Source organism: Maniola jurtina, chromosome 4, assembly GCF_905333055.1.
Source record: "Maniola jurtina chromosome 4, ilManJurt1.1, whole genome shotgun sequence".
NCBI lineage: Eukaryota > Metazoa > Arthropoda > Insecta > Lepidoptera > Nymphalidae > Maniola > Maniola jurtina.
In genome coordinates, this window is record NC_060032.1 from 3,558,735 (window position 1) to 3,572,916 (window position 14,182).

Genomic DNA, 14,182 nt, shown 5'->3' on the forward strand with positions numbered 1-14,182 from the left:
ACGCCATTATAGATAGAGACAGCAATCAAATGGCCTGTGCTAGATAAGGATGGACGATGCCATGGAATGTGAATATAGAACAATAACTGAAAATAATAGGGGCAGAGTGTGAGTTGGGGAGAGGGGTCACAGTTATGGTGCCGGTACTATGCCTTTTATATTGTGCCCTTTTTGAGAAGAGTAACTGCCGAGTTTCTTGACAGTTATTTGTAGTGGACCCTGCTTTCCAAACCATAAAAGTCTGTGACCTGCAACCTGTGTGTGACCTGTAAGTAGTAGTATTCCTTAGAAAACAAGTGTAAATTAAAAATTTATAACACCCCCGACGATCTAAAGTATTTGAGTTTTCCAAAACATCATTTTCAAATAAATAATCATGTATTTAGGCAACGTCCATCTTGACAGCTTGACATTTGTCAATTGACATAATATTATGAACCTAACGGTTATCTAACCTTCTTTTCTACAAGAAAACTAGAAAAGAGCTGATAACTCTTAAACGGCTGAACCAATTTTTTTAGATCATAGCTAAGAACACTCTCGATCAAGCCACCTTTCAAACAAAAAAAACTAAATTAAAATCGGTTCATTCGTTTAGGCGCTACGATGCCACAGACAGATACACAGATACACAGATACACAGATACACAGACACACAGATACACAGATACACACGTCAAACTTATAACACCCCTCTTTTTGGGTCGGGGGTTAAAAACCATCGCACGTCGTTTTATTATCACATGAAAGCTTTTTAAGGAAAAGAGATGGCGAATGAAACTCCCATTATTTTTTATCTTCCCGATAGTAGTAGTTTTCGCTTCGGAGCATTGAAGTTTACGGTTGGTAATAAAATAACAAGGTAATGGCGGTAATGGCAAAGTTATTGGCAATAAGCTTGAACTTTATCAAGCGATTTTAATCCCTATTCGATTGTAATTAGGTTAACTTTTCTGGTCACGGAAAAATTATGCATGCCCTATGCACAAGAGGAATAACGGGAATATAAGTCTTTATAATGCAACTTTATTTCGCAAATTAATGAGAGTCTAATAAAAGCAAATAGTTAAATTATTCATTCGAAACTAAAGCTCTTAATGACTTAGGTTCAGATGCATAATAGCCAGTTAAAGTAACGTTATGGTTAACGTTAAACTGGCATACCCCTTCCGCTACCATCTTAGACTGCATCATCACTTACCACCAAGTGCAATTGCTGTCAAGGGCTAGCTTGTATCTGAAAAAAAAAATTGAGATGACCAATAAAAAACCGGTCAAGTGCAAGTCGGACTCGCACGCGAAGGGTTCCGTGCTATCGTATACCTAAGGACTAAAACTTTTTAAATTTTTTTAATTTTCATGGTGGCAAATTTTGAATTCTTAGTCTAGCGGCCATTGATATAAATGACAAGATTTGGCCGTCCGAGCAAAAAATTTTCACGGTTTGATCACTAAATAAATCAGCGCCATCTCTAAACACTCATGAATTCGGCATTTTAGCACGCAAAGCAACGTTTGAAATCCAGACGTCACTTCGGTGCAACGCATACATTTTAGCACCGAGGAATCGGTGCAATTTTATGGTAGCGGCAATAGAAAATACACATTCTGTGAAAATTTCAGGTCTCTACCTATTAATGTTCACGAAACACAGCCCGCTGACAGATGGACGGACGGACGGACGGACGGACGGACGGACGGATGGAATAGGGTCCCATTGGTATCTTTCGGTCACAGAAGCCTAAAAAATCTAAATCCATGCGGTCGAAGCTGCGGGCATCATCAAGACGCTACATTACCTACCTGCCTATATTTTGTTGTGCTTTGTATGTGTTTTTTTCTGTACCAATTTTGTGGTGTACAATAAAAGTATATTCATTCATTCATTCATAAGTTTGAAATCAATTCTCCTCAACTCAAAGTTCAGCATTTCCGTAGAATCAAGATATTTGTACAGTGTAATTTGACCTCTATCTTCAACCGCCAACTTGTACAACTCAAACAATCAAACTCTGCGGGTTGAATTCAAATTGAGGTAGGTGAGTTGCAGTTAAGGTTGATGCAGACAATGAATAGGATTTGCATATATCCCTCTCTCTCTGCATCGTGTAATCCCCATTACTGAGGGTCATGACCGTTCCACAAAGATCCTACTGTGACATAACATAATGTGAAAATGACGTAAAAAAACTAAAAATCCGACTGCTAATAAATACTAACTGAAAAGCAAAAAAAAGGTTTGTAAGTATTCTATACAAGTGTGAATTAAAAATTTTGTAACACCCCCGACAAGTGAAGGTCACAGTAACTAAAAAAGAGCTGATACCTTTCAAACGGCTGAACCAATTTTCTTGGATTATAGCTAAGAACACTCTCGATCAAGCCACCTTTCAAACAAAAAAAAAAAAATTAAAATCGGTTCATTAGTTTAGGAGCTACGATGCCACAGACATACACAGATACACACGTCTAACTTATAACACCCCTCTTAATGGGTCGGGGGTTAAAAATGTCGTTAAACCACGAAATAAGCTTAAAATCATTAGTGTCGATAATCCAAATCATTTTCATTCCGAGTGGAGAACCGCGGTATTCAGTATAGTGGACCGGCGACAGGTCGAGATGATCAATCCTCAGAAATGCCAAGGGCTAAACCTTCAGCTTGTTCTTAATCTATTTTTACTGGGGATTTAATGGTAAACATGAGTGTAAGCTTCATATAAATCCATTCAGTTACCCATTCCGCTGACCTTTACGAGGATTTCTACGTTGTAAATTCTTTCACTTATCTTCAAAGCAAATATTGACAGGAGCAACGTTTGGTGCAAAATCAAAGAAAATAGCGTTTTTGTTTCATATTTTTATTTCATGAAAAAGAGAGACCGCGAATTCGCTTTGATATTCCGTCAAGTCATGATTTACTTTGATGACCTCCTCGGCGCAGTGGTGAGATTTGCTGTGGTCCCACAAGTAGTAGGTCTTGGGTACGATTCCCAGTAGATGCAATTTGGGAGTGTTTAATTTCTAAAATAAACTGTCTCTAGTGTGATCTGATGGGATGCTATGAGCGTAACTACTTACTACTAAAGCCATGCCGCTAAGCAATTTAGCATGCCGGACGATGCCATATAGAAACCGATAAAAGGTATGAGCTTAATAAAAAGCCGGCCAAGTGCGAGTCTGACTCGCACTCCGAGGATTCCGTATTACAGTCATTTCGACATTTGGACATGGCGTGTCAATTTCGAGTTTAATACCTTAATCGCTGATCTTATACCGTGTACCAAACGACCCTGTTAATTATTTTGTGTTTTAATGGGCCCACATAGTACGTTTGCACAACGATGTGAAATAAAGAGATGGAGTTTCAAAGTCAAAGTCAAATCATTAATTCACATTGGGTAGACTTAAACTAAAGCTACGAGGGTTCCAAACGCGCCCAGGTGTGATTAATCGCTGATCCTTTACCTTGTACCATGCGTCCCAAAACGTAACTTATCTCCGATTATAATGTCGGCCGCGAGAGAGATGTTATCGGCTGCAGTTTACAGTGTTCAAACCAAAAGTGAAGCGTGTTTTAAATTAAATATTGTTATACGTTGACCAATTAAATCAAATGAAATCAATTCATATCAAATCATTAACCTATTTTGCGAGAATTGCTTTATTAATTAATTGTCCATTATCAAATTTATCATAAAATGAAGACACCTTGTATATTTCCCCGCTGCTCTTTCATCGTAAGTACTTACCTTTAGTAAACTTAATTTATCAAAAATCTATCGAGTGGTCTAATTGATTCACAACTGCTGTGAAGTGCTAACTTATTAGGATCAGGATATTTCCTCGTTTATAGGGAGTCTCTTGAGCGCTCCCAAGCGTGCTCCATACAAACGAAGTTAGATTCTCAATAGAATTTTATAGATACGGTCTAGAAACTAATATCTGTGTATGTGGTTTGCGAAATTCCCATAAAAATATGATGTTTCTAAGTTACTCAAAGTACAAATCTTTGAGCCCTATAGTAAAATTACAAAATACTTAAGTACAGATTTTAGTTTCTAGAGCGTGTCTTGAGTTTTATTGTTAACTTGCTTATTCCCACGACTTTGTCCGCGTGGACTATATAAATTTCAAACACCTATTGCACTCCCTTAGGGGTGCATTTTCAAAAATTCTTTCTTAGCGGATGAAGCTTCGTTATAATAGCTATCTGCATGTCAAATTTTAACCCAATCCGTCCAATAAATTGAGCTGTGCATGGATAGATCAGTAAGTCAGTCAGTTAGTCACCTTTTCATCTTATATATTTAGACTAGCCGATGCCCGCGACTTCGCCCGCGTGGATTTAGGTTTTCCGAAATCCCGTGGGAACTCTTTGATTTTCCGGGATAAAAAGTAGCCTATGAGCTAATCCAGGATATTATCTATCTCCATTCCAAATTTCAGCCAAATCCGTCCAGTAGTTTTTGCGTGAAGGAGTAACAAACATACACACAACACGCACACACACACACACACACACACACACACACACACACACACACACACACACATACAAACTTTCGCCTTTATAATATTAGTGTGATGTGATAGTGTGATATTCAAATGAAAATCAACCTTCATTTGTGCACACACACTCAGAATACACTAAGTGTAATTAACATTTTCAGTGCATAATCAGTGAAAAATATGTTTTTTCCGTACACAAAACTCGTTCTTTGAAGGGTTGTATTTGGGAAGTATTCATTTGGGAAAGCATTCAATTCAACGTAGACCAAAAGTCAACGAAAAAAACTCAATACAACGAGATGAGTTTACTCAAAACAACACTCAACGCGAAACCAGGTTCCGAAATAGACCAAAACAATCGAAAAAATCATGCTTATTAAGGTACATACAAACTTCAGTGAGAATCCCCCGGGAACTCTTAGTTTTTCCGGGATAAAAAACTTGAGAAAAGTACCTAGAGTGAGGTGCTATGAAACATAAAATTTTGTATGGCTGAGCTCGTTTATATTCGCTTTTTTATCTGTATTAAACAAAAAAATTGCGCTCGCTGCGCTAGCATTCCTATTTCTTCTTGTATTCTATCTTTCTGTCAATAATTGAAAGGGAAATTTCCACTAGCTAACCAAATATTCACCCCGTGAAGTCGAGTAAAAGTTTCCCTTCAAACAACCCCTTCAAAACAGTTGTGGCTTTTCTCAGGTTATGCCACACATGACACAGTTTATTCCGGCGATTCTTCTGGCTTGAGGTCTTTTTGCCTTTTTGAGGTTTATTTGACTTTAAAGCTCAATTATTAGAGGCGCCGGGATAATCCAACTCGTAGGTATAACTGGTAATGTGTGGCACCTTTAAAAAATAAGTGTTTTTCGTTCTTTCTTTCTATGAATATCTGACATTTGTATTTTATAATGGCAATCTTGCGTATCAAATGCAGTTATCGACATCACTGATAAGAATTAATCACAAACTACATGAATAGAGAAAAGTGTAGAGCGGTTTATTTTTATTTCCATGGTATTTTTTTTAAGTAAGTACTCGTTTTAATCCTTCAACTTTCGCAAAATTATTGACCTTAATTTGTTTTCTTAGTGCCAATTTTTTATGACAATTATTAAGAAAATACTATTTTAGTACAGATTAATTGTCTCTATCCCTTCCGGTAATTTGACCACTTTGACAGATTGAAAACTTGTTTATAATTTACTAGTTTTTGCCTGCGACTTCATCTGCGGTAAGTACCTACATATTATGTAATTATAGCTTATGTTACTTTTGCATTAAATAACTTTGATTTTCCTTGATAGGATAAAAGTAGCTTATGTCACTCTCTAGGTCTTTAGCTATATCCATGCCCAAAAATCACGTTGATCCATTACCCCGTGATTAAAGGACAAACCTACAAACAAACACACTTTGCTGTATAATATTAGTAGAATAAGGTTATATATACTTACAGTAGTACCTACTATATTAGAATATTATCCGTGGCAATTTACTTAGATACGTAATTTTTTCGATGACGGATATTATTAGCTAGTCTACACTTACTAAATATTGTAAAGAGAAAAGATGTATTTGACTCTGAAACTACTGAACCGATTTAGAAAGCTGACTTTATTAAGAAGATCAATGATAGACTACATACTTATCTACGTCTTGTGTTACGTATGAATAAAACTACACACTCCTGCTAACATTGTATGAGGTACGCTACTTAAACATTCGGTAATAATATTATATACATCGAGCAGCGTATGGGCAAATTATTTGAATTTAAAATCAATTTTCTACCAGATTCCTTCATTATAATCAAGCGTCAAAATATGGGACATAGGTCGTTAGTCTCCCCTAATTGTGCCCGCGAGGTATTCCGTACAATGTTCCTAAATTTTGAGCTTAATTTGCCAACGCTGAGTCGTGTTTCCAACAGTTTTGTGAATAGTCAATTACCTTATGTGGTTGTGTACCTGTACAGATATCAGTACCGAATGCGATCATGAGCTCGCTGTAAAAAAAAAATGTAAAAAAAAAATATCTTTCCTATCAGCTTCCTGCAGTTGCTTTTTTTTCAAAGATTTGATATACAATATTATGCATGTATAAAATTGATGGGAGCTCCGCGCAAAAAATAATCAACTTAAAGTCAAAGTCGAAGTCAAAGTCTTTTAATTGCACAGTATTTTGTAGAATGTTCATTTCATATATTTTATGTGTAGCTAGCTGATGATTTGTACAACTTTCTCCGCATAGAGTTAGGTTTTGAAAAATCTCGTGGAAACTTTTAAATCTTCTGGGATAGGAAAAAATCGTGCCAATCTGTTGTTCCATTTTGTGCTTCAACATCAGTTGAGTTCAAAGTTCGTGATTTCCTTCAAAACGGTATAATTATTTGTTAATTATTGCGTTTCAGCAAGCGTAGTGTGGGACGCCCTCCAGCACGATTGACCGATGATATTAAGCGGCTGGCGGGAAGTGGCTGGATGAGGAAGGCTGAGGACTGGGTGTGGTGGCGCTCTTTAGCGTAGGCCTATGTCCAACAGTGGACGTCCACAGGCTGATGATGATGATGATGGTATAATTATAGTAAAGTTTCAACACCATTTATTCAGTTTTTTGCTCCTGTAAAATTTTGTTTAATGCAATTTCACGCTTTTGTTCGCCAGCTCCTCATATTTTTATTCTGCTCTCTGACAGTCGCCTATTATGTACACACCGTGGTTTGAATGGGTCAGGAGAGTCATGCCGTTTTTGCTACGTGTTGTATCAATTTTCGTGACTTTCGTATTTTTGCGAGCTCTTTGTATTAAGCGATGCATCATTTTCCGGAATTCCGTTAGGCTTGATAACTTAATTACATTTGTTGCCATTGTTCTGTTGATTTGAATCAGTATTTTCTCATGTTTGGGACGGACAACGCGTTTGTTTAGAACCGTAGTGCATTAGATAGGCGAGATTAAAGTGTTAGTTTAAAATTGATTTATTCATTGAATAGCTTTTTGGTTTTGAAAAAATTGAACTTTATTAGGATCGCTTTAATAGGATTTCAAAAATATCATCTCCGTGCTTATGGTCAAGAATAGTTTAATGGTCGTAAAAAGCTAACAGACAGATAGACACACTGATTTGTGAATTTGTTATATTAATTTAAATGACTAGTTTTAAAAACTTTCTAAAAAAATTTTTTCATAAAATAATGCAGCTCTATTCATTTCTAATCTCAGATAGGGCTCAATATAAGTGAGTTAACGTTTATCGCCCAATGTCCCTTTCTAATGTATGACCGAAGAGAAGGACGGGTGGTTATTGTGATAACACTACTAAATTTCATAATGGTAGCATTCGCATTCGGACGCAAGGATACAGAAGTGGGGCACACAAATTGGTCGGGACCCAAAGTGTAAAAAGGACTTGTGATTTTTTTTTTGGATACGTTGGAAGGAAAAATGGTAATTTTTTTACGCATTTCAATTTTTTTCTATGTGTAATTAGTACTTACCCATTCTTTTCTTATATAAAAAGAAAAACTGACACTGTACTGGTTCAGCTGTTAGGTGTAGAAACATTAGATTAGCATGGAGATTTTTCCTTGAAAAGAGGTTCTTTCTAATTTAAGAAACCTAATTTTTAACCCCCGACCCAAAAAGAGGGGTGTTATCAGTTTGACGTATGTATCTGTGTATCTGTCTGTGGCATCGTAGCTTCTAAACGAATGAACCGATTTTAATTTAGTTTTTGTTTTAAAGGTGGCTTAATCGAGAGTGTTCTCAGCTAAAATCGAAGAAAATCAGTTCAGCTGTTTGAAAGTTATCAGCTTTTTTCTAGTTTTCTTATAGAGGTTTTTGTGGCGAGGGTTTTTCATAAGTAATACGCCAAATTAGTTGTGGGAAAAAGCTTATTGTTTATAAAAATATTTGTCACTTAACTTGAATATTATTATTGGATTATTTTAAAAAGATTCTTATGTATAATGCCACATAAACATTGCAGGTTTTCTAATGAGATACTGCGGCAATAAAATTATTTTTAAAACCCAAAATCCACGCGGACAAAGTAGTGGGCGTCAGTTAGTTTTCAATAAAAAAATTAAAGCATTTTTTAAACTATTCCAAGTAGCTATCTATTAGTAGTTACTGAAATAATATAAGTATTTTTTTATTTAATTATGCAGTTGGACATCCGTCCGTCGATGGACGGACAAAGTCAAAAACAAAGGTTAACTAACTGTTTGTAACTGTTTTGGTACTGTACTTAAAAATAAAAGCAAGAAGCACTCAAGTTAAACATGTGCGTCTGTGTAAGTTTTTTTGTGAGAAGCTTCCGCGAATTTTTAATTAATGTTTTGACTCCATAACTGTGTTACTCAAATTAGTTGCATTAACCAAACTTCCTGAAAGTATAATGACCCGTCCCGGCTTTGTTCGAATGGAATTCTTGACAAGTGTAAATTAAAAATTTATAACACCCCCGACAAGTGAAGGTTACAGTAACTAGATTTTCTTGGATTATAGCTAAGAACACTGATCAAGCCAAGCCACCTTTCAAACAAAAAAAAAACTAAATTAAAATCGTTTCATTACTTTAGGAGCTACGATGCCACAGACAGATACACAGATACACACGTCAAACTTATAACACCCCTCTTTTTGGGTCGGAGGTTAAAAATAGGGGAGAGGGTGAATTTTCCAAAATGCTTTCTTATGGCGTTCGATTTCCTGACTCGTGAAAATACGATTCAACGTTGCTGTCATAGTACAAAACGTACATACGCTTGTGGACTCATTCGATTCGTAATTTGATGGATCTTTCAAATCCTCAACTTCATAGGCTACTTTTTACCCTGGAAAATCAAAGGGTTCCCATGGGATTTTAAAAACCCAAATTCACAGCTAATAATGGTATAGGTATGGTACGATTGTGACTTTCGAATGTCGTTTTCATTGTCGTTTCGAAACTAGTTTCTTGACCTAATAACAATGAACCGAGTACCCGTTTCCTAATATAGCAGATTAGTGCAACCGTTCCACTTGATCCTTAATTAATATTGCTGGGAACGTCGGCGGTACTGAAGCGTAGATCATACCACTACAATTATATTCCTGTGCGCCACAGAATCTTAACCAATCCCGACAAAAATCTTTATTATGATTACTAATCAGATACAAGTTAGCCCTTGACTGCAATCTCACCTGGTGGTAAGTGATGATGCAGTCCAAGATCGAAGCGAGCTAACCTGAAAGGGGTATGGTAGTTTACATTAAACCCATACTCCTTTGCTTTCTACACGGCATCGTACCGGAACGCTAAATCCTTTGGCGGCACGACTTTGCAGGTAGGGTGGTAACTAGCCACGGCCGAAGATTCCGACCAGACCAGAACAGAGATTTAGAAATTATAAAATTCTGAACCCCTGTCGGGAATCGAACCCGGGACCTCCCACGCAAAAGGAATCTAGAAGAAATTACCCAAATACCTACCTATTCAAATTTTGACGACCTCCCTGGCGCAGTGGTAAACGCTGTGGTCTTATTAATGGGAGGTCCCGGGTTCGATTCTCGGCAGGGGTTTGGAATTTTATAATTTCTAAATCTCTGGTCTGGTCTGATAGGAGGCTTCGACCGTGGCTAGTTACAGCCTTACTGGCAAAGCCGTGCCGCCAAGCGATTTAGTGTTACCGTGTAGAAACCAAAGGAGTATGGGCAAAAACTGCCTTATTCTTTCCAGGTTAGCCCGCTTCCATCTCAGACTGCACATCACTTACCACCAGCTGAGATTGTATGTGACACAGGGCCGCACAGCAAAATATGTACCTACCAAGTAAGGCATTCCGATTTCCCAACACGATGGTTGTTTCGGCATTAAATGGGTCAAAAAATTTTTTCCAATGCAGGATACTATTGTTACTTTTGCATGTTATAAGGAGTAGGTACCTACGTGCCACTGATTTTAAGCAACTCATACAAAAATGTACAAAAATAATAATTTGGAAGACCATCATATCTCTACCACCCAAAGCATCGTAAATTAAATTGTATCACATTGCAAATAACTCAAATTTTTGAAATTGCAGCGGTCTTATAGGTCTAGGACTTTTTCAGTAGATAATACGCAGCGCTGGGCTGGAATGCTGCTGGAACAAAGTAAACCACCCATTATACTTGCTCTGTCGTAGGTTTGTCACAAACATAAGTAGGCACTCGTAAACGTGTTAGGGTTCTTGTACACAACGCTGGCAGTCATATTGAAAGTTGGGATGGGTGACCTTAGTCTACTTACACATGGTACGATATCCAAGATTATTTACCCAGCATTGCGTAGGGGAGAGGGGGGCCACGAGTTCCTATTTTTAACCCCCGACCCAAAAAGAGAGGTATCTGTATCTGTGTATCTGTCTGTGGCATTGTAGCTCCTAAACTAATGAACCTATTTTAATTTAGTTTTTTGTGTGAAAGGTGGCTCGATCGAGAGTGTTCTTAGCTATAATCCAAGAAAATTGGTTCAGCCGTTTGAAAGTTATCAGCTATTTTCTAGTTACTGTACTTAGATTTAATTTCACGTTCACTTGAATTTAGGTTTTCCGTGAGACCTCAATTTTCTAGGATAATAAATCGCCTATTAATATCACTTTCCAGGTTTTCTAATATATCCATATGAAAAAAAAACAGTTAACTAACGTGATGCCCAACGATATTTACCCTTAATAAACTTTTGCGCTAGAACCTGAGGATCAGAGTTAAGTAAGCGTAAATGAAACACCATATTTTTTATCAAAAACCCATTACTAGTGATTGCGGAAATGTATCGAGTGCATTAGTCATTGATAAATCTGTTTCGGAGGGCTCGGGCCGATAACAATACATTAATAATATTTTTCCGCGGATATTCTTATTTAAAACTGTGTTTAAAGGGTAAGGATTTTTACATAATAAATAAATAAATAATGGTTTATTCGCTGGAATGTGGGTGCAAGTAGGTCTTAGATTAATTGAGTTACCTTACACATTCTACCGGTCCTGAAGTGCAAATTATTGTTCCGTACCTCAAAAGGAAAAACGGAACCCTTATAGGATTTTGTTTATTTTTATGCATGCATAATAGTTTTTGATTAATCATGCGAAATATTAATGCGAAATGTCGGAAAAAATTCCCGGGTACGGAACCCTCGGTGCGCGAGTCTGCCTCGCACTTGGCCGGTTTTTATTATAATGATCTCAGCAAAAGATTTTCTTTCTCTTCACAAATGGCTAGAATAGAATAGAATAGATTTTTATTCAAGTAGACTTTTACAAGTGCTTTTGAATCGTCAAATAATTTACCACTGGTTCGGAATGCCGTTCCTACCGAGAAAAACCTACATAGTTTATGAATACAATGCTCACTGCTCGGTATACGATTATTTCCGACGTACTAACTCATATTCTTCAGCCATATCATCTTTTGAGGCAGGCTTATAATAATAATAGTCAAGTACAAACAGGTAATCTTTAAATAACTCCGTCATTCTAATAAAGTGGAAATAATTTGATAAAATCGTATGAGTAATTTTGAGATAACAATGTTTGTTCTTTACTAAATGATACCGATTAGGTTTAATCATTTTTTATGTTAAATTAGTTATTGTTCATAAATTTTCGTTGTAAAACTGATAAACGGGTCAACACCGATTGGACACACTAAAAATAAACTAAAATCATCAAAGGAATTTTACAAAACCCTAGATAAGTTTTATCAAACACAAAAACGCACATTGGACTGGTGAATTTTTCCAAAAATAATTACTCACAGAATTATTTCTTCTTTTCAGAGTAAAATCTTCCGATTGAAATCAAGTGATTTTGAAAATGAAGCTTTGGAGGCTCACAACGAGTACAGAAAAGAACATGGAACCCCGCCGCTGGTTTTAAGCAAAGAAATCAGTAAAATAAGTCAAAAATGGGCTGAGGAACTAGCAAAAAACGATAAAATGGCCTATAGTATTAACCAAACATACGGAGAAAGTATTTATTGTGGTTGGTCACCAGACCCGGATGTCAAAATACGAGCCAAAGATTGCGTTGACAGATGGTACAATGAAATCAATGACTACTCTTTTGGAAAAGAACCTGAGGTGTTAAATTGCGGGCATTTCACACAAGTTATCTGGAGAGGTACAAGAGAACTTGGAATCGGAAATGCTAAGAGCAAATCTGGGAAGCTGTATGTAGTCGCCAATTACTATCCTCCAGGTAACTTCAGCGGGCAATTTATTAAAAACGTTCCCCCACCTGGGGCGAATCAATTCAGTTCTACTTCAAGTTATAGTTCTTCAAGTTCTCCAAGAGAATCAAATAACAATCTAGCTCCACCATCCCCTAATTATAGGAACAGCAAAAATTTTACTGATTATGCATCAGAGTTGGTCACGATATTTAGATCGACTTCAATATCAGACAATAAGTTTGAAGAAGAATTTTTGCAAGCCCATAACGAATACAGAAGGAAGCATAAAGTGCCACCTCTCGAGCTTAGCAAGAAGCTTTGTAGGTATGCTGAAGAATGGGCCAAGGCTATTGCTAAAAGGGGTAGAGTAGAACACCGTGATCAAAATGAATATGGCGAGAACATATTCTACGCTTGGTCGAGTGATCCTAACTTTGTACTAACTGGGAGGGTGCCTGTAGATAAATGGTACAGTGAGATCAAATGTCACACATTCGGAAAAGAACCAGATAATTTAGGCTCGGGGCATTTTACCCAAGTCGTGTGGGAGGACAGCAAAGAAGTTGGCGTAGGTGTTTCGAGAACCAAGGAAGGTCAAGTTTACGTAGTGGCCAATTACTTCCCACCTGGTAACGTAATGGGGAGTTTTGCTAGCAAAGTTCACCCACCTCTGAATTAAATTTAGAGTCATGTTAGCTTGGACCAAAGAGTTTTTACATTCCAAAGAAATAGATTATTTTATTATTAGGGTTACAGTCAGTATTTTTGTAAGACATTTTGCATTTAAATATACTATTTAATGATGATGATTCATAAAAATATATTTCCTTATTCAAGATTTGAGATTTTTATCTTCCAAACATTTTATATTGTAAGTACGTTATATTTCATTTTAATTTATGATATAAATACCAACTTTGTTATAAAAATGTGTTTTATTGTAGCTGTAAACAATAATTAGTTCTGAAGCTTTGTTATTACTATGAGATATTTTTTTGCTTTATCGGGTAACAGGTGATAATTTTTCCTTTGTATAGATCCGGATTCAAATTTGTGATATTTTTTTAAGTATTTACAAAATACTGATCTCTAACACTGGTCAACTAGAAGTGGCCACTAACAATGATGTAGATAAAGCATGGTTGGCTCATCACTCTTCGTCATAATGTTCATTTTAAAAGAATAATCTGCCACAGGAAGCTAGGCCATATTGCTTTACAGTAAGGTCCATTTTGAAGATTGTAACATTAAAAATATTAGTTTAAAATATCCATGAAAAATCGTTTACGGATGAAGTAATATTATATTACCATTATATTTTGGATATTCATTGAAATTGAAATATATAATTTTACTTTAATGCTAAGTATATACTACGAAACATCCCTTGGTGCCATAGATTGTCAACATATTATAACTACATTCATAATATAAGATCTTGGTTATAATGCAGTCAAATATCAATGAGCTTACC

At 36.4% G+C, this 14,182-nt stretch overlaps 1 protein-coding gene across 1 annotated transcript; it reads left to right on the top strand.

The window, feature by feature from the left end:
- The first annotated feature begins 7,821 nt into the window (after positions 1–7,821).
- LOC123864679 (Golgi-associated plant pathogenesis-related protein 1-like) lies at positions 7,822–13,388 on the top strand. Its single transcript, XM_045905302.1, has 3 exons — positions 7,822–7,958; positions 12,314–12,341; positions 12,942–13,388. Exons 1-3 carry the CDS (start codon positions 7,956–7,958, stop codon positions 13,385–13,387), a joined length of 477 nt encoding a protein of 158 aa, XP_045761258.1. The 5' UTR covers positions 7,822–7,955; the 3' UTR covers position 13,388.
- The last annotated feature ends 794 nt before the right edge of the window (positions 13,389–14,182 follow it).